The following is a 25,668-nucleotide window of genomic DNA, read 5'->3' on the forward strand; positions in this document are numbered from 1 at the left end:
TGCAAAATCAAAAGTGAGATAACACAGTCCTGAGATTGATAGGAAGTTTAATACCAGTTTTTAATTTAATGTCAGCTTTTTGTGAGTTTGGGAGAAATGACTGCTTGCATGTGGTGTTGTAACTATAACTGCATAGTGGTAATTTGTTTTGAAGGACAGTTGAAGAGTAGCTCTTCAGGTGAAAAAGGTACACATACTACAAGCCAGCAGTTCTCCTTGGTGTCTCCCACCGGAAACTCATGTGTGTGCACTCAAGAAGGTCTGGTAGTGCAGCATGGCTTGTAATGATGAAAATCTGAGAATACCTCATTGTGCTTTAGTTCAAATGTCGTGTCCATACTGTGGAGCCCTGTAGGGCTACGCAACTCTTCAGAGCATGTTGTTGAAACTAAGAGGAAAATTACAGGCAATATGTGTACACACCAGTGGTAATAATTGCCACCAAACTTCACAGCTTTCATCACTGAGAAAGCTGTTTAGGGTTGTGGTTTCAGAGAAGTTTTTAGCTTCAGCCTTATCTGTAATATTTTTATTATTTTTTTCAAGAGATGGTATTATTGTAGCCACACGTTCCAAGAGATAGTATTATTGTAGCCAAACAAACTCACTCAGAAGGACGATGCAGATAGTGGAGTGCAGTTTATTACACCGGTGGGCCCAAGGCAGTCTCCTCTTAGCCAAGGACCCCAACCAGTTTTTGTGAAAACCTTACATACCCTAAGTGTACATGCTCAAACCCACCTCCCCAGATTCTCTGAAACTAGTCTGAACAAAGGAAAAGAAGGATACAATCAAAGTTAACCCGTGAGTGATTCGTATGCCTTAAACCCATGATTCATATGCCTTAAGCCTAGGTAGTTAACAGTGGACAATTATCAATAGACCTGTGGCCTTACCTCAATAAGCATAATAAAATTTATGATTCTATTCAGTTACACAGATAATTAGGGTATTCTTTTAGGCGATGGAGACTCTAGGTACGAGCCCTGGGGCTCTTCCATCCGGGGGTCTTGTTTTCCAGTTGGTATGTCGTTTCCATAGATACTGGGCATATAGCTCAGAGTCCACAATCTGGCCCAAGATGGAGTCTTGCTTTCAAGATAGAGCCTGTTCTGTCTGTTTCCTCCTTCAGTATGTTTATTTTTACGTGTATACATAAAAATGACCAAAACAATTCTCCCCATTAACCTCAGCTCAAGTGGCATTTCCTCTCTCCCAACACATATTGTGTATTTTATCAGTTATCACATATCTGGCCCTTGGCAAGTGCTCCTATACACAAGGTTGTTTTTCTGAATGCCCTCATTTACCTACTAAATTTAAATTGCAGGTTCTTTTGACAACCTCAAACTGGTCCTTTTATTTTAAATATAATGTCAAAAGAGAAGGCCTTCCTTCATAGAAATTTGTTATCATCATCATGAATCTTGTATTCTTTGGATAGTGTTTCGCGTTTTTTATATTTGTGAATAAGATCCACAGTAAATCAAAGTTTTATTTCTAAATTCACTTAAATTTTAAATTATTAGAGACAACATATTTTAAACATTCAGTCCTGGGAATTATTCACATCATTGTATTTTTCTTTATAGGTCGATTGTATGCGATGCAAACTGGAATGAAGATTGATAGTAAAACTCCTGAATGTCGTAAATTTCTATCAAGGCTAATGGATCAGTTAGAAGCTGTAAGTTGAACACTGAACATTTTTCTGATTAATGTTTATAATGCCATTTTATTTCATTTGTGTGTGTTTGTTATTGTAGCTCTAACTGTTGGTGGCAATCAGCAGTGTCATTATAGCTGAGGAAAAATTAGACGATTTTTTTTTACATCTACATTATAGTGCTTAGGGAGTTGTAAGTAAAAGTTGGTTTCAATATCTTTGCCTATACATTATTTCTTGTTCCAGGTTATTGTAGACCTTTGAATCATTATTTCATAAGTAACAAATCATTTCTAACCTTCCTTCATGCACTCACATGGATGATTGATTTAGAAATTCTTAAATAGCTCTTATAATAATAAAATGGGGGACCTCCCTGGCAATCGAGTGGTTAAGACTTTGCTCTTCTACTGCATGAGGGTGGGTTTGATCCCTGGTAAGGGAACTGAGATCCCACATGCCACAAGGCACATCAAAAAAAAGAAAAGAAATGGGCTGTTTATTTAGTGAAAAAGACAAGCCAAGTTTCCTATTGTCTCTTCCTCCCACTCTTAGTCCTGTGACAGGATACTCTTACGGTCCAGGCATTCTCCTCTGCTAACAGAAATGTGGTAGGTGACTAATGAATCATCTTGAACTATGATGTAACATCACAGATTGTGTAGAAGCACCAATCCAGGGAAAACTGAATGGATTTGACTGGGTATCAATATATCAGGAAGGCAATGCTAAACTATAGTAACCTCACTTAGTAATAGGGGCTCCACCCTGTGCCCCAGACTCTTTTCTAACAATGTCAAGGTCTACTCATTACTTAATCTCCTCCCTGGGTTGGGAAGATCCCCTGGGGGAGAGCATGGCAACCCACTCCAGTATTCTTGCCTGGAGAGTACCTTGGACAGGGGAGCCTGGTGGGCTACAATCCATGGGGTCACAAAGATTCAGACACGACTGAGTACCTAACATGAGAATTAGAAACCTAAATATTTATTTGACCAGTTGCATTATTTTGTTTAGAGAAACAAAACTTAAACATTAAAAATCAAAACACTTATACCAGTCAGTCCAGAACCTTTTATAAATGTTGAAAGTTATTCAGATCAAAGTGTTAGTTGTATGAAGCAGCCATGGATAAGAGTGTTCTCTTTAACCTTGTATGGGTATTTGACCTTCAGAGCCAGAACCCTGTCATCTTCTGCTATTATCCACCCAAGGTAGGCCTGGTGGCACTACTGATGACCACTCAGCTGCCCTTGGAACCTGTCTGGCCTTGTACTTCTAACACTGCTTCTGTGAATGCAAAAAAGGCTTGAGTACTCTTTTTGAGAGTGAGGTTAGGAGGTGGATGAAACAGTATTGCTGACAGGTAGCAATACTTTGTAAAATACCTTCTCTTACAGACATTAATATAGAATAAACCTCTATTAATTTTACAGCTTAACAATAATAGGTGAAATAACAATAGCTTATGGATAAGGCAAAACTTAAATGGTTCTTTATAATACACAAAATGTAAAATCACATTTATAAAGGGACTTACCAGGAATTTTTTATTATCTACATTAAATAACAAGGAAGTTTATTCCATGGTGAGAACGTATCTGCTTGTATTATAATGTTTATATTTATATTTGGTTCACTTCAGGTATATTATGTTTTTGCTGAGAGATATTTTATGTTAAGGATGAGATTAAATGGCTTACTCCCACTAAATTTTTCTAGAAATAAATTGCCTCTCCAATTAAATTATTTCACAGTGTGGGTACAGTAAACTAGTGTTACATGTGGGACTTTTGGGGGTAAGGATGCCCAGATGTCTTTAAATTCCAATATTCAGTCTCTTCTGGGCCTTAATTATGAGAGTACTTACTTTGCTGATGTATGAAAAATTCTGTGGCTTTTTCTAAATTTAATTCTTTACTTTATAATGTTCTTTACAATTGTGTGATAATTCAGATCTAATATTCTAGAAGGTCATGTTAGTCCAATATGACAGTCTCAGTAAAATATAGTAATTTAATTTGTTGTTTTTAAAATACTTTTTCTGTGTGTAGGGAAGGGATATACTGACTGGAAATTTACATCGGTGTAAATTGTGTTGATTTGAGGTGTATATTTGGCTAAATTTAACAGTGTGCTCTGAGAAATACTTTGTATTTTTCTATATTTGATAGGAGGTATTGAAATAGGAGTAAATTAAAAATTTAAATTATACGGCTAAGAAATAATTTCTTAACTCCATTTTTTTTGTACATTTGAAATTTTTGTCTGATGCTTTACATAGATAGTTGGGCATGTTATCTTTTTTTTTGCTCTTTATTATTTTGATATTTTGGCTTCCCAGGTGGCTCAATGGTAAAGAATTCACCTGCCAATGCAGGAGACGCAGGAGATGCAATTTTGATCCCTCGGTCAGGAAGATCCCCTGGAGGAGGAAATAGCAACCCACTCTAGTATTCTTGCCTGGAGAATCCCACGGGTAGAGGAGCCTGGTGGGCTGTAGTCCATAAGATGGCAAAGAGGCGAACACAACTGAGCATGCTCATACATGTTTTGATATTTAGAACTAAATTATACTTTCAGGTTATCATGAGTAACTTTCTTCAAATTTTTGTAAACATTGGATTTGATTATTAGGATTTCTTATACTTGGTATACACTTCTCTGAGTCCAGAATCATAAGTTCTATATCTCATTTCATTTTAGCTTAAGAAACAGTTGGGTGATAATGAAGCTATTACTCAAGAAATAGTTGGTTCTGCACATTTGGAGAATTACGCTTTGAAAATGTTTTTGTATGCAGATAATGAAGATCGTGCTGGGAGATTTCACAAGTAAGTAAAGAAAGATCAAATAAAAATGACAAGTTTTATTACTGTATAACCAGAATTTATCCAGTTTTTTTCTTAAAAAGTACCAGGATTCCTGATTAATTATTTAGGTGTTTGTTTTGTTCTGTTTTTTTTGAATCTTAGAATAAGTCTGGGTTATAAGAGTGATCCTGGCTTTTTAGATAACATGGCTGAAAGACAAGTACCCAGAGCAGATTCATTTCCTCAGTAAATACACTCTAACTAGCCATTCTTTAGCAGTTGAATAAAATCTGAGTTACTATTAGCCAAAACATCCTGGTTCAGTGATACTGATTTTAAAAGTTTCCAACCCCACAGATTCAAATGATTTGTCGTTACAGTAAAACTTAAATACAAAGAAATACACATAGCATAATATCAATTCAGATAATATTGTCACTACACTTTCTAAAGAGAAAAGCATACTGTGAAAACCTTATTGTACCATATTCACCTGTAATATGTGTTCTCACTTCCTCCTAATACAGATTACAGAAGGAGCTCCATTGTGTTCCTAAAATCTAATTTTATTGAAAACGTGAACTTCAGAGTGCTTTTTAAAACATTGGAAGTTTTTTTCTCATAGCTACAAGACTAATTCTGCATCTTACATTTTTCATTTCAATTAGACAAACTCTCTTTTCTCTTCCAGAAACATGATCAAGTCCTTCTATACTGCAAGTCTTTTAATAGATGTCATAACAGTGTTTGGAGAACTCACTGATGAAGTGAGTGTATATTCTTTATTGCCTTATTAGCTAGAAATCAGTATTGGTTGCTTTTTATTAGTTTTGTTATTGCATTGTTTATTTAGAGCACTTGTCCATCAGAAATGTAGTAAAAGCAAAACGTGTAATTTTAAATTATATACTAGCTACATTTTAAAAAGTTAAAAACAAAAGGTGAAATTATTTTTTAACAGTAAATGTTCTCTTTTTGTAGTAGGTTCTTTAAATGCAGCATGTTTTTAACACTTCAGTGAGTGCATGGCTACTATATTGGTCTCTGAACCCCAGGTTCATAGTTTTATTTTATTGAGTGTTTGAATAGTACCGATCCTTGATGCTGTTAAATTTATTTATTGTTATTTGGTAAACATTACTGGAGAGAGAAACTTTTTAGGACTGTTTTTTTTTTTCTTTCCTATTTTATTTCTTGCCAGAAATACTATTGTTAGAGATTTGTTTCTATTGTAAAATGCATATATAACTTGATATTTTATGAGGTGCTTCCTATCCATTTTATCAGTTTGTTTCTCAAAACCACTCTGAAATAAGTTGAGCACATATTCATTTTATGTATGAGCAAATTGAGGCTAAGTGATGAACTTATTGCCATTAGTTCCAGTGTTGTTCTTTTTACTGTAATGGGCTTTACCATTCACCTGGAAGAATTGTTTTCTGAGAGGAGAGAGATTAATTTAGAAAGAGAAAGAAGAAAAGGGAGTTACAAATGAGACTGATAGAGGAATGTCTTATTAGTGATACGCAATCTCTGGAGAGATTGCTTTTTATGAAAAATGATTTTTTTCAAAATGGTTAGCTGTTCAGAGTAAAATTCCAAACAAAACAGTCTATGAGATAGTTTACATTTTCATAAAACAGTGTATCAAAACTGTGCAAAATATTCTTTGTTTATATGTAAAATGAAGTGAAGCTGTAGGGTTGATGATCATAAGCTAAGTTTTTGAGTTGGCAGAAATGTGCAGTACAGTTCAAAACTGCTAAATGAGGGACACCTTTTACTGAGTGTGACTGTCCCTTTTATTTCAAAGCATTCCTGACCCTTGCCCACAGAGCATTCCTCCATCAGTCAGATGACTGGAAACCACCAGCAGATATTTCCAAACACCCTCTAGGATATGGGGCAGTGCCCATCGAGGACCACTTCTGTCAGATTTTCTTGAAATGGAGAAGTACTGAATATAAGAGAAAACTGAGACCTGGAGTGTGAAAATCAGAGATGCTTCTCACTCACTTATATTTTAAAGGTTCTATAAATCTAATGTTCGGCTCCGTTTCTGCTCCCATCTCCTGTTACTATTTATCTAGATTTCTTTTCCTGTTTTACCAGTATGCGTTGTTGTCTAGTTGCTCAATCATGTCTGACTCTTTTCTGACCCCATGGACTGTAGACCAGCCAGGCTCCTCTGTCCATGGGATTTTTTTGGAGAGTACCTGGTGGGTGAAGGAGAAAAAGAGACCTGATTAGAAAAGTAAGTCATAAGCGAGATTCAGTTCAGTTCAGTTCAATCGCTCAGTCGTGTCCAACTCTTTGCGACCCCATGAATCGCAGCACGCCAGGCCTCCCTGTCCATCACCATCTCCCGGAGTTCACTCAGACTCACGTCCATCGAGTCCGTGATGCCATCCAGCCATCTCATCCTCAGTCGTCCCCTTCTCCTCCTGCCCCCAATCCCTCCCAGCATCAGAGTCTTTTCCAATGAGTCAACTCTTCGCATGAGGTAGCCAAAGTACTGGAGTTTCAGCTTTAGCATCATTCCTTCCAAAGAAATCCCAGGGCTGATCTCCTTTAGAATGGACTGGTTTGATCTCCTTTCAGTCCAAGGGACTCTCAAGAGACTTCTCCAACACCACAGTTCAAAAGCATCAATTCTTCGGCACTCTGCCTTCTTCACAGTCCAACTCTCACATCCATACATGACCACAGGAAAAACCATAGCCTTGACTAGACGGACCTTTGTTGGCAAAGTAATGTCTCTGCTTTTGAATATACTATCTAGGTTGGTCATAACTTTTCTTCCAAGGAGTAAGCATCTTTTCATTTCATGGCTGCAGTCACCATCTGCAGTGATTTTGGAGCCCAAAAAAATAAAGTCAGATTAGACAGATGATAAAAAGACTGGCATCTTCAGTAAGGGGACTTTTTTGAATAAAGAGCTATACTTTGAGCAAAAGAACTAGCTAATGATTACTGTGGAACTTCATACTAAGTGGGTTGTCTTTGACCTGAGGAATAATAATATGTTTAAACTTAGATTTAAAATTTTAAATGCAGGTATATCAACCAAAAATAAATTGCCACAAGACTCTTGGAAGTCAAAAGACGAGAAATATGCAAAAGAGAGGTGAAAATTCGAGTTAGGAGAGTAGACAAACTATCAGGTTAAGAAGATAGTTTTAAAAGAGAATATGGTTAGATAAACATCCTGATAAACACCTGCATATAAAAGGCTAGAGGAAGAAGTGAATAAAGAAACACAGAGAAGAGGATGGAAATGTCAGATGTCAGAAGAGAACGTCATAATGAGGCAAAGTAGCAGATCGGTTTGCCATATCGTTCTGAGTGTCTCTTCCTTCTGAGAGGCGTCTCCTACTTCTTACTTGGAGGAACTGCTTTTGCTCACATATCTCAGAAGCACGCACACAGTTCCATGAAGTTATAACTGCCAACAGTGGGGAACCCAGACAATAGGTAAAGTGACAGATACAGGAAAGAGAACAGAATGTTCACAAATCTTAAGTGACTAATGGAGATTTTGTTTTGTTTTTGTTTTAATTAATGGATATATAAATATCTCTATTTAGCATGTAATTCATCTGTATTTCAAAAGAAAAAAGAATCTAAGTTTACATTTAGGTACTAGAGCCAGACATCCTGGAATGCAAGGTCAAGTGGGCCTTAGAAAGCTCACTATGAACAAAGCTAGTGAAGGTTATGGAATTACGGTTAAGCTCTTTCAAATCCTAAAAGATGATGCTGTGAAAGTGCTGCAATCAATATGCCAGCAAATTTGGAAAACTCGGCAGTGGCCATAGACTGGAAAAGGTCAGTTTTCATTCCAATCCCAAAGAAAGGCAATGCCAGAGAATGCTGCACTCATTTCACACGCTAGCAAGGTAATGCTCAAAATTCTCCATGCCAGGCTTCAAAAGTACATGAACCGTGAACTTCCAGATGTTCAGGCTGGATTTAGAAAAGGCAGAGGATGAGAGATCAAATTGCCAACATCCATTGGATCATCGAAAAAGCAAGGGAGTTTCAGAAAAACATCTACTTCTGCTTTATTGACTATGCCAAAGCCTTTGACTGTGTGGATCACAACAAACTGTGGAAATTTTTTTAAGAGAAGGGAATACCAGACCACCTTACCTGCCTCCTGAAAAATCTGTATGAAGGTCAAGAAGCAACAGTTAGAACCAGACATGAAACAACAAACTGGTTCCAAATCAGGAAAAAGTACGTCAAGGGTGTATATTGTCACCCTGCTTATTTAGCTTATATGCAGAGTACATCATGAGAAACGCTGGGCTGGATGAAGCATAAGCTGGAATCAAGATTGCTGGGAGAAATATCAATAACCTCAGATACGCAGATGACACGACCCTGAGGGCAGAAAGTGAAGAAAAACTAAAGAGCGTCTTGATGAAAGTGAAAGAGGAGAGTGAAAAAGTTGGCTTAAAACTCAACATTTAGGAAACTAAGATCATGGTATCAGTCCCATCACTTCATAGCAAATAGATGGGGAAACAATGGAAACAGTAACAGACTTTTTTTGGAGGGGGCTCCAAAATCACTGCAGATAGTGACTGCAGCCGTGAAATTAAAAGACAGTTCCTCCTTGGAAGAAAAGTTACGACCAACCTAGACAGCATATATAAAAAGCAGAGACATTACTTTGCCAACAAAGATCCATCTAGTCAAAGCTATGGTTTTTCCAGTAGTCATGTATCAGTGTGAGAGTTGAACTCTAAAGAAAGCTGAGCACCGAAGAACTGATGCTTTTGAACTGTGATTTTGGAGAAGACTCTTAAGAGTACCTTAGACAGCAAGGAGATCCAACCAGTCCATCCTAAAGGAAATCAGTCCTGAATATTCTTTGGAAGGACTGATACTGAAGCTGAAACTCCAATTCTTTGGCCACCTGATGGGAAGAACTAACTTACTTGAAAAGACCCTGATGCTGGGAATGATTGAAGGCAAGAGGAAAAGGGGACAAAAGAGGATGAGATGGTTGGATCACATCACTGACTCAATAGACATGAATTTGAAAAAGCTCTAGGAGTTGGTGATGGACAGGAAAGCCTGGTGTATTGCAGTCCATGGGGTCACAAAGAGTCAGATATGACTGAGCGACTAAACTGTAGAACCCTTAACAAGGAACTGCTTCCTTAGTTATTTGAACATAGTAGCTAAAGCCAGAGAAGGCAGTGGCAACCCACTCCAGTACTCTTGCCTGGAAAATCCCATGGGTGGAGGAGCCTGGTAGGCTGCAGTCCATGGAGTTGTGAAGAATCGGACACGACTGAGCAACTTCACTTTCACTTTTCACTTTCATCCATTGGAGAAGGAAATGGCAACCCACTCCAGTGTTCTTGCCTGGAGAATCCCAGAGACGGGGGAGCCTGGTGGGCTGCCCTCTATGGGGTCGCACAGAGTTGGACATGACTGAAGTGACTTAGCAGCAGCAGCAGTAGCAGCTAAAGCCAGGACTACCTAATAGGACAAACAGTAGGACTTCAAGAGGAGTTGGGGGAGATTTGTTTAGCTACTGAGGATACTAAAGAATGTATGTAGTATAAGCATGAAAGCAACATTTTCCCAAAGTGTTTATACTATTTTCTTTCCCTATCTCATCACCTAACCTGCTACATAATTTTTTTGCCTTGCATATGCACTAAAGTAGGAAATCAGCATCTGTTTTGGTGGTTAAAGGATCAAGAAATCAGACGTGGTCTGAAGTAGTATAGAGAAAATTAGGCATTGTAGGGACAGCGTGGAAAGGAAGTCCCTGAAGTTGTTTTATTGGGCTGAGATTTATTCTTTGGGTCTTCATGTAAATCCTGCATTTTAAATTAGAAAAGGAATGTACACACAATTAATGTGTCAGTATGAGTAGGTAGTTTTCACTGCCTTACATATGTTTGTTACAGCATGCAAAATTTGTATATCCAGTGAAAGTTGTATATACCAAAAATTTCTTTGGCATACAGTACTGACATTTCTCATATCCATTATTACACAGCGATAATTCTTATCCTTGCATGACTAGTGAATGGGTTTTTGGCCATGATTGAAGATTGACTAAATAAAGGCAACTGACAAGGAAAGTAAAATACTGGCAAGATTGTCCATGCATCAGTAACATAATCCCCCAGCCAACTGGTTTGATCACCCTAGTTTCAAATTCTACTTTCTCTTACTTTTAATGTTGTTTTGTTCCATCATTTTCCATTTCTAGAAATGGCATCTCCATCATTATCACTGAGGTAATAGCTTTTTCAAAACAATTATTTAAAGTGTTAAACAGTTTTAAACAGTGCTCCACTTTAGCAGCTGCTACCAAAACAGATAAATAAGGTGATCATCAGCATTAACTCTCTGTTGTAGGTTCTCACTGTTGTCTCAGGAAATCTAAGCCTTGTATTTATTAACTTATGATTTAAGCACTCAATGCCCAAATCAAGATGCAAACTATTGGAACATTTCTTATTTCAGAATAACTATTAATCCCATGAGATGTTTTAAAAACTGGGTATATAACTGGTTACTTATAACAGTTGTAACTCATTCCCTTCTTTCAACTTTCACTTCAGTTCATTCTGTACTTTAAAAACACTAGCAGAGACAAAGACAGGAAACAGATGGGGAAAGAATGAGTTTAAGGATTTCAGGTAGGCAGATTTTTTTTTTCTTAATATATACTCCTGTAGGTAGATTTCAGGACTTGATATATTTTATTTGTTCATTTATAAAGGAAATGTAGTGGTTATTAACTGCATAGTATCCCATAGTTTTTTGATAAAACTGAAACTCTTCAAAAAGATTTGTTTCTCTTGCTTCTCAAAGAATGCTAGTTGAGAAACATTAAAGCCTACAATAACAAAAAACAGGGAAGGGAAAGTCATGATTATCTTATAATTTTTATTTGTATATTTAAAAATAATCTTTTAATTTTGTCATCTTTATAATCAAGATAATGATTTAATTAGCATTAAATTTTTAATGCTATCTTTAAACATTTTAATTATATTTTCTAAAGTTTAAAAAATAGTATTTTTTTTTCTATCAACTCTGAAAATTTTTGAGAAGAACAGAAAGGTAGTTGTCAGAGCCAAACCTTACTGAACTCCCAACCAAGAGGTCATTTTACCTCTCTGGAATTGGTTTTTCCTCTGTAAATAAAATGGGAAGCATGGTTGAGCAGATCTCTGAGGTCCTTTGCAGCTATCCAAATCTATGATTATATGTGCCAAGCATACAAGAAGAGACGGGAGAGGGCAAATAAAAAACAGGGATGAGAAAGGAAACAAAAAGGGAGAGGAGAGAAGCAAATATCGTTTTTGATTAAAAGTTCCAAAAGGAGGGATGAGAAATTACCCATATAAGTTGTATAAATGATAATGAAAAGTAAAGCCACCAGAAATGATGACAGCAAAGAACTAATCTCTAGTAATAAAAAAGGAGAAGAAACCTGACATGGCATTGTGGGGGTTATCAGTATAGGAGATAATAGGGTGAACATCTGGGGCATCTGTATGGCATTTGTACATAAAGATGTGAAGTCTGCTAATTAAATTTATTTAACATTTCAGCCTTTTTTTTAAAGGTCAGTCGTTCACAAGCTATGTTACTACAGATAACCTAATGAATTTTCCTATTTTAGGCTCTTTTTCCATGTTCTCCCCAATCATTGTTTTAGTGAAGAACCTAAAAGAGACTTTTCCTTTCCTGGTATTGCAAGTCCAGGCTCCTTCTTGGTACTTCTTACAAGTCCCTTTTTACGTTTGTCAGACCAATCTGCTTACCTCCATCTCTGCTTTCACTGTTGTAAACTAGGTTTTTTTTAGCCTGCTTTGTCTAGGTCTTGCCTTCTCTACAAGTCTTAGCTACATTATTCTAGCCCTTATGTGCATTTTTCCATTCTCTCAAATTTTCCATGATTGAGATTATATGATTGTTAAACTATAAGTGCATTAACTTAAGGTTTATATATTGTATTTTGGAATAAATGATACTGCACATCCTCAAAGGAGGGACTTTTTCTCATTCTACTCTTAAATCTTTTTTGGCAGTAACTATAAATTTGCACATTGGTTAAAATCTCAGAGTACAAACAGAAGCTATTCAGTAGCTGTTTAGCTATAGCTATTTCAAAAGTTGCTCTAGTTTCGCTTTTCATTTTTCTATCTATAGATGAAGATAAGGTTCAGACTTGTTTACACAGAACTTCTTTCATAGTTCTTATAAAATGCAACAGATATAATTTTTCTTGGTCTATTTTCTGACTTTTTTTCCCTTTAATTTGATGTCAGTATTCATAGTTGCCCAAAATTTTAAAAGTCTACATTTTCTTTAGTCTTTAGCTTTAAAAAAATAAAATGGTTTATCTGTTGCTATTCTGTTTCTGAACTCTCCTATCTGTTTGGTAGACCCGGGTTCAATTACAGGGTCAGGAAGATCCCCTGGAAAAGGGAAAGGCTACCCACTCCAGTATTCTGGCCTGGAGAATTCCACGGACTGTTTAGTCCATGGAGTCCCAAAGAGTCAGACATGACTGAGCAACTTTCATTTAACTCTTTTAACTGTGCTTTATATAATTCCATCTCAGAATTTGATTAAATTTATAGTCATGTAAACTTTTACCATTCCTATAGCTGTCTTGGAATCAGTGTCCCAGTTTTAGGTGTAGAGTCAGCAGAGTATATGTTGAATTTTTTACTTTTCTCTTTTGAAGCAAGCAATGTTCAAACCATAAACAGGTTATATTCCTACTGGAACATCTTGTGTTAACTACTTATGGCCAGTGTTGATAGACTTCCTTTTATTGTATTTTAGGTTTATTTCACTTCTAGCAATGTTTGAGGAGCAGATACCATTTTGCCTTTATCTGTTGAGTTTCTGCTAATTTGAGGGAATCAAATGGTATGTTTTCCTGCCCTCATGGAGTTTGTGTTCCAACTTGGAAAGAGAAGCAGAATAACTGATTGTGATGATATATGGTGTAATAAGAGCAAAATACAGTAAAGGGATATACTCCTACCATTGATCTGGCACTGTACTTAGATGCTTTTTTCACTTTCACAGCCCTGAATTACAGTTAGAAAACAGACTCAGAAAATATAAGTTCCTTATGCCCAGATGCTATGCCCCAGTACAGTATTCACAAACTCTCTGTGATAAAGTCCAGCCTCTTTTTTTGTTTCCCTCTTAATAACCATTCTGTTGCAGACTGATTGTTTTGTAAAATACAAGTTATGATTATCTAGAAAAATAGCACTTAAAGAAGACATATAAAATACAAGCCAGATTTGTTTTGTCTGCTAAATGCTCTCAATTTCTATACTATCTTGTCACAAAACCGGTAAACAGTTTGCGAGCCAGCTCTGGTTCTCAGACCATATTTTGATTGGCGCTAATCTACATTTCCTCTATTGGAGCTCCTAGAGAATCCTGTTTATAGTTTAATCTGGAACTCTCCCTACTTAAAAAACAGAGCTGCAACATAACTGGAATGATCATGTACATGAATAGCTGGCTTCAAAGGAGATGGTCTGTTTAAGGTATTCATTTGCACTGGAAAGTTTGGAATTAAGTAAAATCTTATTGCTAGCCTGGAAAACCATGGTAGATCAGGAGAAATGCATCTCCTTACAAAATCATGAGTTTTTCTTTTTTTGTTTTTATTGGCTATGTTGGGTCTTCATTGCTTCATTGCTGCAGGCTTTCTCTATTTGGGGAGAGGTAGGGTTACTCTTCATTGCCATGCTAGGCTTCTCATGGCAGAGCCTTCTTGTCTTGTTACATAGCATGGGCTCTAGGCGCTTGGGCTCAGTAGTTGTGGTACACGGGCTTAGTTGACCTGTGGCATATAGATCTTCATATGACAGATCTTTGTGGCACATGACAGACTTTATTTTTGGGGCTCCAAAATCACTGCAGATGGTGACTGCAGCCATGAAATTAAAAGACACTTACTCCTCGGAGGAAAAGTTATGACCAGCCTAGACAGAATATTAAAAAGCAGAGACATTCCTTTGCCAACAAAGGTCCGTCTAATCAAAACTGTGGTTCTTCCGGTAGTCATGTATGGATCTGAGAGTTGGACTCTAAAGAAAGCTGAGCGCTGAAGAACTGATGCTTTTGAACTGTGATGTTGGAGAAGACTCTTGAGAGTCCCTTCAACTGCAAGGAGATCCAACCAATCCATCCTAAAGGAGATCAGTCCTGAGTGTTCATTAGAAGGACTGATGCTGAAGCTGAAGCTCCAATACTTTGGCTACCTAATGCGAAGAACTGACTCATTTGAAAAAACCCTGATGCTGGGAAAGATTGAAGGCAGGAAGAGAAGGGGACCACAGGGGATGAGATGGTTGGATGGTATAACCGACTCAGTGGACATGAGTTTGAGTAAACTACTGGAGTTGGTGATGGACAGAGAGGCCTAGCGTGCTGCAGACCATGGGGTCTCAAAGAATTGGACATGACGGAGCAACTGAACTGACAATGAACTAATATGGATCTTCCCAGGCCAAGGATCAAACCTGTGTCCCCTGCATTAACAGGCAGATTCTTAATAACTGGACTTTCTAAACTGGGTGAAAAAATACTTATGGATCCAACAAGCTCAGTGAATCTCTACTAAAATAAACACAAAGAAACCATACCCAAGAGCATCATGGTCCAACCTGTAAATATCAGTGATGGAATTTGAAAGAAATCTTGAAGGAGCAGTCTTGGGAAATAACGGATTACACACAAGGTAACAGTGCTTTGAAAGATGGTTGATTTCTCTTTTTCTTTTAAACATTCTGGCAAGAAGATAATGAAATTGGCATATTTAAAGTACTAAATAAACTTTGGCCACCTGATGCAAAGAACTAACTCAATGGAAAAGACCTTGATGCTGGGAAAGATTGAAGGCAGGAGGAGAAGGGGACAACAGAGGATGAGATGGTTGGATGGCATCACCAACTCAATGGACATGAGTTTGAGTAAGCTCCAGGAGTTGGTGATGGACAGGGAAGCCAGGCATGCTGCAGTCTGTGGGGTCACAGTCGGACATGACTGAGTGACTGAACTGAATGTACTGAAAGAAAAAACAAATGAGCAAAAAACTGTGACAACTCAGAATTCTGTGTAGAGCAAAGCAAATAATGAAGGTTATACTCCAAATAGGAAAAGGAGTATGTCAAGGCTGTATATTGTCACCCTGCTTATTTAACTTATATGTGGAGTACATCATGAGAAACACTGGGCTGGAAGAAGCACAAGCTGGAATCAAGATTAAAGTGAAGTGAAGTCACTCAGTCGTGTCCGACTCTTTGCGACCCCATGGACTGTAGCCTACCAGGCTCCTCTGTCCATGGGATTTTCCAGGCAATAGTCCTGGAGTGGATTGCCATTTCCTTCTCCAGGGGATCTTCCCAACCCAGGGATCGAACCCAGGTCTCCCGCATTGTAGACAGACACTTTACCGTCTGAGCCACCAAGATTGCCGGGAGAAATATCAATAACCTCAGATATGTACCACCATTATGGCAGAAAGTGAAGAGGAACTAAAAAGCCTCTTGATGAAACTGAAAGAGGAGAGTGAAAAAGTTGGCTTAAAGCTCTACATTCAGAAACGAAGATCATGGCATCTGGTCCCATCACTTCATGGGAAATAGATGGGGAAACAGTGTCAGACTTTATTTTGGGGGGCTCCAAAATCCCTGCAGATGGTGACTGCAGCCATGAAATTCAAAGTCGCTTACTCCTTGGAAGGAAAGTTATGACCATCCCAGATAGCATATTCAAAAGCAGAGACATTACTTTGCCAACAAAGGTCCATCTAGTTAAGGCTATGGTTTTTCCTGTGGTCATGTATGGATGTGAGAGTTGGCCTGTGAAGAAAGCTGAGTGCCGAAGAATTGATGCTTTTGAACTGTGGTGTTGGAGAAGACTCTTGAGAGTCCCTTGGACTGCAAGGAGATCCAACCAGTCCATCCTAAAGGAGATCAGTCCTGGGTGTTCATTGGAAGGACTGATGCTGAAGCTGAAACTCCAATACTTTGGCCACCTCATGCGAAGAGTTGATTCATTGGAAAAGACCCTGTTGCTAGGAGGGATTGAGGGCAGGAGGAGAAGGGGATGACAGAGGATGAGATGGCTGGATGGCATCACCAACTTGATGGACATGAGTTTGAGTAAACTCAGGGAGTTGGTGATGGATAGGGAGGCCTGGCGTGCTGCGATTCATGGGGTCGCAAAGAGTCGGACACAACTGAGCGACTGAACTGAACTGAATACTTTCAAATAATGAAGGTAAAATAAAAGGCATTTTTAAATCAATTAATTCATGACTAGATGTTCTGCAATAAAGAACTAAAAAACAGCAGAAAGGAAGCTTTTCAGGATGAAAGAAAATGATTCCAGATGACAACTTGAATTTATAGGAAGGAGTAAAGTATAATGATATGGTGTATAATATTGATACATTTAAAACTATATATTTTTTGTTCATTTCTTTAAATAAATATATGCCTGTTTAAGTAAAAATTATTATAACTATACATATATATATTTGGTAAACCCAGAAGAGAGCAGAGAAAGGGAATAGAGAGAAACAGGAATAGATAGAATTAATATAAAACAAATGGCAAATTTTAAGCCTACATATAGGTGTATGAGTACATACTATAAACGTAAATAAAATAACACTCCAAATTAAAAGTAGAGATTTATAAAAGAGCAAGCCTTAACTTTATACTATTTATAAGAGTCATCCTTATTTTGAAAATGAAGTGATAAAATAATAATCAATGTAAATATACTAAGTTAGATTGGAAGTGGTCATATTATGTTAGATAAGGTAAATTTTAAGGTGTTTTACCAAAGGTAAAATGGGACATTTTGTTCATCAATTGTTATAGTTCCTTAAGAAGATACCAGTTATAAATGCCTATGTATCTAGTAAGACTATGGGGAAAAAAAAGGTGATAGAAATAAAGAAAATATATAAAAAATCCAAATTATAGTTGGAGATTTTAACATGATCCTCTCAGTCATTGGTGGATAAATAATTTTAAAACAGATTAACTAAAATGAATAAAGACTGGCCACATCTCAAATATTGACTAGAGAGTGCAAACAAGAGCTTTCATACATTGCTTGGTGAAAATGTTAGATGTAATAACCACTTTGGGAAAAGATTTGGCTGATTTTTATAAAGTTAAACATCCACCTACCTTTTATCCAGCCATTCCTCGGTGTTTATCCAAGAGAAATGAAAACATGTCCAGAAAAGACTTGTTCAAGAGTGCTCATAGGAACTTTATTCATAATAGCCCAAAGCTGGAGACAGCCCAAACGTCCGCCAACAGAGGAACTGATAAATAAATTGTGCTGTTATTAAGGTATAAAAAGGTGCTACTGATATACCCTAAAACATGCTTCAATTTTGTAGACGTTATGCTGCGCAAAAAAAAAAGACAGAATACAAACTATATGATTCCCTTCATATAAAGTATTACAATAGATAATTTTATTCTAGTGAAGAAAATTAGTATTTTGGTGTGTGGCAAGGGGAAGTTGGACAGGGAGGCCTGGCGTGCTGTGATTCATGGGGTCGCAAAGAGTCGGACACAACTGAGCAACTGAACGGAACTGAACTGAACTGAAGGGGAAGTTGAAAGTTGATCTGGAAAGGGATATAAAAGAACTTTCTAGAAAAGTAGAAATGTTGTATTTTGATAAGAATACATTTTACACTTATGAATCTTTTTGGGAAAACTCAGCAAACTATATACACTTAAGATTTGTACATATCAAGGTATATTAATTTTACTATACAAAAAAATGCTGAATATTGAACTATTATTAGTAGGTTTGGTTTTTCTTGATGGTATTTGGTTAGCAATTCTAAAACTGCTTACTCTGTATTCAAGAATTGTGCAATTGAGTAAATATATTGAGGGAGCCAGGTTTCTTACTTCTGGGAAAGGAAGGTACATTGGGGGATGGGAGAAGACTAGATTGTGTTATAGTGTTGGGTTCAAACTGGCTATGTCCATATTAACTCATGCTTTTAAATATACAAATAAGACAAACTAGATATATGTATATAAATAGTTATATATGTATAAATATGTGTATAGACAATAAATGCATGTATTTATGTACATGCAGTGTATATACATAGATTTGTGTACACATGCACATAAAACATAATACCCATATCTCTGTACTGAAAGGACCTAGAAGCAATGATGCATCAATAACAGTGAGCACCTGTAGTGCCTGAGTTTGGGTTCTAAATACCCTTCGGGTCTCACAGGACTGAATTTCTTGGGCTGGGTCAGGGAAAGTCCTAGATGAAGCTGGGCCTTCTTATTCTGCCAGAAAATAAAGAAGTGGTTCACATAATCACAAGTACATATCAGAAAGATCCAGAAGCCAACTTGAAAGTGTTCCTACTGTCTGTATCAGGGACAATTTGACTATCAAAATATGGCATTAATAGGTAACCCATTGAAAAGAATTCATGGCTCCCTACTGAAGGATACAATGAAATAAATAAATAATGGAAGGATAGAGAAAGCTTCTTACAGTAGAGTTCTGACTAATAAGTAAGAAGTAGAGAAATAACAATAAAGTTAGAAATCATTCATGGGGTTTAAAACTAGTGGGTAGAAAATTTGGTGAAAAGTGAGATATTTACATTAGTATCTAAATATCTCCCCTCAAATTATTTATTAAGTTTAAAAGGAAAAATATTAAGCTAGCAATGAAGAAACCACTTTAACCAAGTCATCAGACTTAATACAACCAGTAATGGGACCAGCTAATACTATGTGTCTCTTAATGAGTTGAAATAAGAAAGACAAACATCTCACAACCTGAACCTAATCATAAGGAAACATCAGACAAATGCAAACTGAAATGTCAATGTCCAGAAACACTAATAACAAAGGCTGTCTAGATTAAAGGCTGAAGAGACCTGACAACTAAATAATGTTTGCTTTTTAAGTTATTATAAATAGACCCAAGGGAGGAACTACCAAGGACATCATTGGGCCATTTATAAAATTTATTGGGACTGTGTATCAAATAGTACTCTTGTGTAAGTGTTAGATTTCCTGATTTTAATAACCGTTGTCTATGAGATTGTCCTTCATCTTGGAAAATGCTTAATGAAAGGGTAAGAGGACAGAGTGACTTAAATTAGTACTGATAAAAATGCAGTTAATATTTTGCATACTAAGAAGTCAGGCATATGTAAGTAGATTGATAAAATGTAAACAATTGGGTGATCTGAGTGAAAGATTCTATACTAGTCTTAAAAACTTTTCTTCCAGCTTAATGAAATTATATAAAATAAATTACTTCCAAAAACATATATATCTGTATATATATAGAGAAAGGTGTTTTCTTTTTCCCCCCCAAAAAATAATACTAGCTTCTTTTCCTGCCTTGGTGGACTAGGTTTTATATGGTTAATGCTCATACCTTCTTTGGATGAAAGTAAAAAGTGAAAGTGAAAGTCATGTCAGATTATTTGCGACCCCATGGTCTATACAGTCCTTGGAAGTCTCCAGGGCAGAAAGAATACTGGTGTGGGTAGCCTTTCCCTTCCCCAAGGGATCTTCCCAACCCAGGGATCGAACCCAGGTCTCCCTCATTGCAGGCAGATTCCTCTGTCCCTGGGGATTCTCCAGGCAAGAATACTGGAGTGAGTTGCCATGCCCTCCTCCAGGGGATCTTCCCAACCCAGGGATAGAACCCAGCTCTCCCTCATTGCGAACAGATTCTTTATCAGCTGAGCCACCAGGGAAGCCCAAGAATACTGGAATGAGTAACGTATCCCTTCTCCAGGGGATATTCTTGACCCAGGAATCGAACCGGGATCTCCTGTATTGCAGATGGATTCTTTACCAGCAGAGCTACCAGGAAAGCTGACTTTGGATATCTTTTGGCTAATTGGAGTATACATTTCACATATCATAAAAATAGAGTAAATTTAAATGTATATTTTAGTTAAGATTTTTTGCTACAGTTTTATTCTCATTTTTCTTTTGTTTTTTTGTAAAATTCTAGTTGCTTTGAAAAATATAAAGGCATAAAATTTTGAATAAATCTATGAAATGTGTAATTTGTGATTATAAACTTCAATATTTGAATCATTGTGATAGTAAATTTGTTGAATATGTACTTTTAAAGTGATTCTCATTGTGCTATGTCCAGTGTTAATGGGAGTTATATATAGCCTTTATTTTTTGTGTATAATATACTTGGGAGATCATGGCATCCAGTCCCATCACCTCATGGCAGATAGATGGGGAAACTGGAAAACTTTATTTTGGGGGGCTCCAAAATCACTGCATATGGTGACTGTAGCCATGAAATTAAAAGACACTTACTCCTTGGAAGGAAAGTTCTGACCGATCTAGACAGAATAGACATTACTTTGCCAACAAAGTTCTGTCTAGTCAAAGCTATGGCTTTTCCAGTGGTCATGTATGGATGTGAGAATTGGGCTGTAAAGTAAGCTGAATGCCGAAGAATTGAGGCTTTTGAACTGTGGTGTTGGAGAAGACCCTTGAGAGTCCCTTCAACTGCAAGGAGATCAGTCCTGGGTGTTCATTGGAAGGACTGATGTTGAAACTGAAACTCCAATACTTTGGCCACCTCAGGCCAAAGTTTGGCCACCTGACTCATTTGAAAAAAACCCTGATGCTGGGAAAGATTGAAGGCAGGAGGAGAAGGGGATGACACAGGATGAGATGGTTGGATGGCATCACCGACTCAATGGACATGAGTTTGGGTAAACTCTGGGAGCTGATTATGGACAGGGAGGCCTGGCATGCTGCAGTCCATGGGGTCACAAAGAGTCGGACATGACTGAGCGACTGAACTGACTGATACTTGGGACAATTGTGGGCCTAAGGGTGCAAATGTATTATCTGTGATGATATCACCAAGTTAAGAGATTTTTACTTTCTTTCATGTCGCTAACTACTTTGAAATGTTATGAAAACTGTGACTTATCTTCCATCCATACATGTATTGCTTTTTTTTGCATATAACTTAGGGAGTTTCAGGGATACCCTTCACCCTATCCCCTGACTTTTCCTTGGAAGCCCAAGTCAAACTGTGCACTCAAGTTTAATGTTCACATGTATTCATTAGCAAAATGCCATTCTAGGACAAACAGCTTCAGAATCATTTGCAGTACTTGATTTTAAAAAAACATGGATTCCAGAATCTGTTCTCCATTCATTCATTCACCAAATATTTGTTAATCTCTACTATATTCCAGACACCATTCTAGGCACTAGTAATACAGCAGTGGATTAAATCCCTGACATCATAGGAATCACATTTCTCTGGTAAGGATAGACATTAAGCAAATAAATAAAATGTATAGTGTGTTAGATGATAAACACCATGGGAGGTCTCTCATGGTGGGGATAGGAAGTTCAATTTAAATACGGTATTTGGGAAAGGTCTTACTAAGAAGCCCTGAAGAAGATAATGAGGTAAATCATACAGATGTTCCAGGAAGAGACAAGAAAAAGTGCCAAGATTTGTGAACAGCAGAGTTACCCATTAAAGTTCAAGACATAACAGGAAAGACAATGTAGCTGAATCGAGAGTGAGAGGAATGGAGGGGGGTTGGGGTGGTGGGGCACCGCTTTCCTTGCTGGTGGGAACAAGTAAGATGACATTTAAGCTTTGAATTTAGCAAGAGAGGAGTAATCCTCAACGTTGACAAAAGCAATTCCAGTGCATACTGGAGATAAAACATGCATAGGATGGGTTCAAGAGGAGCAACTGTAGACAGATAATATAAAGCATTTTCTTTCAGAGTGGCTTTTTGGTTTCCTAATGGAGAATGATTTGTATCAGATTTTCTATAGTTTTAGACCAGGAGTTTATTTTTTATTATACCCTAATATGATTTTTGTATGCACCAGATTTGAGAACCCCTCTTGTAACATATGATTGGTGTTTGCTACCAATCATTCTTCAGTATAGCAAGTACAAGTGATTTAAAAATAAATGAAAATTCTTATTTAACCACTGCTGACTCCAGTGGCCAAAATTTGCAGATGTCAGCGACTCATCAACCTAGTCACAAAACAGGTACTTAAAGGCCAGGGACAAAAGTTAAAAAAAAAATTTGTTTTTTTTCCAGTAATTCCTATTTCCCTGAAAGGATGTCTGTAATCAGCCAAAAGGAATTAAAAGATTTCAAAAATATTGACATCTTGAAATTCTTTTCAAATATTGTTTTATATTTAGCATCCTTTATTTTAAAACAATTGAAAAGTGAATTAGCTTTGCGTTACAACTGCCAAAATCTGCTCAAACTGTAACCACCAGTTTCTAGAGGCACCTTGGAAATAGTGCGGATTAAAAATTAAACTATTGTATTTATTTATCTGCTTTGGAGGAATTTTTCTTACTCTATTTATTAAAATTACCCCGTTTCAGGTGAATATTTTTTAAATCTCACGTACTAATGAAGGAACCCAAGATGGTTTAAATATCTCTATACTGTTCATACTATGAAATTAGGAATGAAGTAACCTTCTAAAATCATTACAATATGACTTACTTAACTAAGTCTTTAGACAATTTTAAATTATTTCAAGCCAAAGAAAATATGTCTCATTTTTAAAAGATTCCAAAAGAAAGTAACTTAACTTTCCTAAGCAATTTATTCATTTACAGTGATTTTCTATATTTACCAAAATATGTCCCATATAAATACACATTAAGTATCTGACCTTTGACTATTTAAAAGCCCATTTTCCTGCATTTTATATATTCCTGTCTAAATTGCAAACTGCATTTTGCTAATTGTAGCTAACCAGAGCACCTTGAAATGGGATAGCTGAGTTGACTGCTAGTGTGGCCTTAGGTGAGTCATTTTACGTTTGTAATGCCACTTCCTCATTTTTATGATGATAGAATTGTAAATTCCTAAGAGAAAATCATGAAGGAAATATTATGGACTTTAGATAATTCAGGCATCACATTTAATGATGGGAGTTCTTGCCTGAGTTTCACATTGGACTCCAAAGCACGTGGCTAACAGTTCATCCCGTTACCTCTAGCACTTAGCGTGGTAAATGACTTGAGTAAATGCCAGATACCTGTGGACTTCCTGGGAACAGGGTGTCATATGGGAATATGAGCCTAAGAGAAGAGGAGACTTTTCACATAAGAGGAAACCTCTCTCATTAGAGGAAGAATAGAATGAGAAGGACTGAAAATGAGACAGAATCCCAATTGGAGTGAGGGTAAGGGGAGGAAATGAGACTTAAGCCATGTCCATAAAGTGGAAGGCCTTGAATGCTGGGTTAATCTGTATTTTACATTGGGTCAGGCTTTAATGTCTCAGAGCCTTAGTGTGAGTAAAATGTAACCTGCTTAAATTTCATGGTTATGGTAAGGACCAATTAAAGGGAAGACATGTGAAAGTGCTTTTAACCCACAGTTAGTTAGTTCAGTAGCTCAGTCGTGTCAGACTCTTTGCGATCCCATGGACTGCAGCACGCCAACTCCCGGAGCTTTTTCAAACTCAGGTCCATTGAGTCGGTGATGCCATCCAGCCACCTCATCTTCTGTCATCCCCTTCTCCTCCTGCCTGCAATCTTTCCCAGCATCAGGGTCTTTTCATATGAGTCAGCTCTTCACATCAGATGGCCAAAGTACTGGAGTTTCAGCTTCAACATCAGTCCTTCCAATGAATAATTAGGACTGATGTCCTTGAGGATTGACTGCTTGGATCTTCTTCCAGTCCAAGGGACTTTCAAGAGTTTTCTCCAACACCACAGTTCAAAAACATCAGTTCTTTGACACTCAGCTTTCTTTATAGTTCAGCTCTCACATCCATACATGACTACTGGAAAAACCATAGCCTTGACTAGATGGACCTTTGTTGGCAAAGTAATGTCTCTGCATTTTAATATGCTGTCTAGGTTGGTCATAGCTTTTCTTTTAAGGAGCAATCATCTTTTAATTTCATGACTGCAGTCACCATGTGCAGTGAGTTTGGAGCCCCCAAAATAAAGTCTGTCACTGATTCCATTGTTTCCCCATCTAATTGCCATGAAGTGATGGGACCAGATGCCGTGTTTTTTGAATGTTGAGTTTTAAGCCAGCTTTTTCACTCTCCTCTTTCACTTTCATCAAGAGGCTCTTTAGTTCTTCTTTGATTTCTGCCGTAAGGGTGGAGTTACCTGCATATCAGATTATTGGTACTTCTCCCTGCAATCTTGATTCCAGCTTGTGTTTCTTCCAGCCCAGCATTTTGCATGATGTATTCTGCATATAAGTTAAATAAGCAGGGTGACAGTATACAGCCTTGACGTATTCCTTTCCCAATTTGGAACCAGTCCATTGTTCCATGTCTGGTCCTAATTGTTGCTTTCCTGACCTGCATACAGATTTCTCACGAGGCAGGTAAGGTGATCTGATATTCCCTTCTCTCTAATTTTCCACAGTTTGTTGTGATCCACACAGTCAGAGGCTTTGGCGTAGTCAATAAAGCAGAAGTAGATGTTTTTCTGGTATTCTCTTGCTTTTTCTGTCATCCAACGGATGTTAGCGGTTTGATCTCTGATTCCTCTGCCTTACTAAATGCAGCTTGAACATCTGGAAGTTCACGGTTCACATACTGTTGAAGCCTGGCTTGGAAAATTTTGAGCATCACTTTGCTAGTGTGTGAAATGAGTGTAATTGCATGGTGGTTTGAACATTCTTTGGCATTGCCTTTCTTTGGGATTGGAATGAAAGCTGACCTTTTCCACTCCCATGGCCACTGCTGAGTTTTCCAAATTTGCTGGCATATTGAGTGCAATACTTTCACAGCATCATCTTTTAGGATTTGAAATAGCTCAGCTGGAATTCCATCACATCCACTAGCTTTGTTCGTAGTGATGCTTCCTCAGGCACAGTTCACTTCACATTCCAAGATGGCTAGCTGTAGGTGAGTCCCATCGTGGTTATCTGGGTCATGAAGATCTTTTTTGTACAGTTCTTCTGTGTATTCTTGCCACCTCTTCTTAATACCTTCTGCTTCTGTTAGGTGCATACCATTTCTTTCCTTTGTTGTGCCCATCTTTGACTGAAATGTTCCCTTGGTATCTCTAATTTTCTTGAAGACATCTCTAGTCTTTCCCATTCTGTTGTTTTCCT

At 37.4% G+C, this 25,668-nt stretch overlaps 1 protein-coding gene across 3 annotated transcripts in view; it reads left to right on the plus strand.

Annotated features, from left to right (window-relative positions):
* Positions 1-25,668, plus strand: part of VTA1 (vesicle trafficking 1) — a 71,378-nt gene that overhangs the window by 19,837 nt on the left and 25,873 nt on the right. For all 3 annotated transcript variants that reach the window (XM_068985198.1, XM_068985199.1, XM_068985200.1), the window contains exons 2-4: positions 1,593-1,687; positions 4,373-4,500; positions 5,171-5,246. In XM_068985198.1, the coding sequence (XP_068841299.1) occupies positions 1,593-1,687; positions 4,373-4,500; positions 5,171-5,246 (299 nt within the window). The remainder of the gene's footprint in view (positions 1-1,592; positions 1,688-4,372; positions 4,501-5,170; positions 5,247-25,668) is intronic.

The sequence above is a fragment of the Capricornis sumatraensis genome, chromosome 13, assembly GCF_032405125.1.
Source record: "Capricornis sumatraensis isolate serow.1 chromosome 13, serow.2, whole genome shotgun sequence".
NCBI classification, from domain to species: Eukaryota; Metazoa; Chordata; class Mammalia; order Artiodactyla; family Bovidae; genus Capricornis; species Capricornis sumatraensis.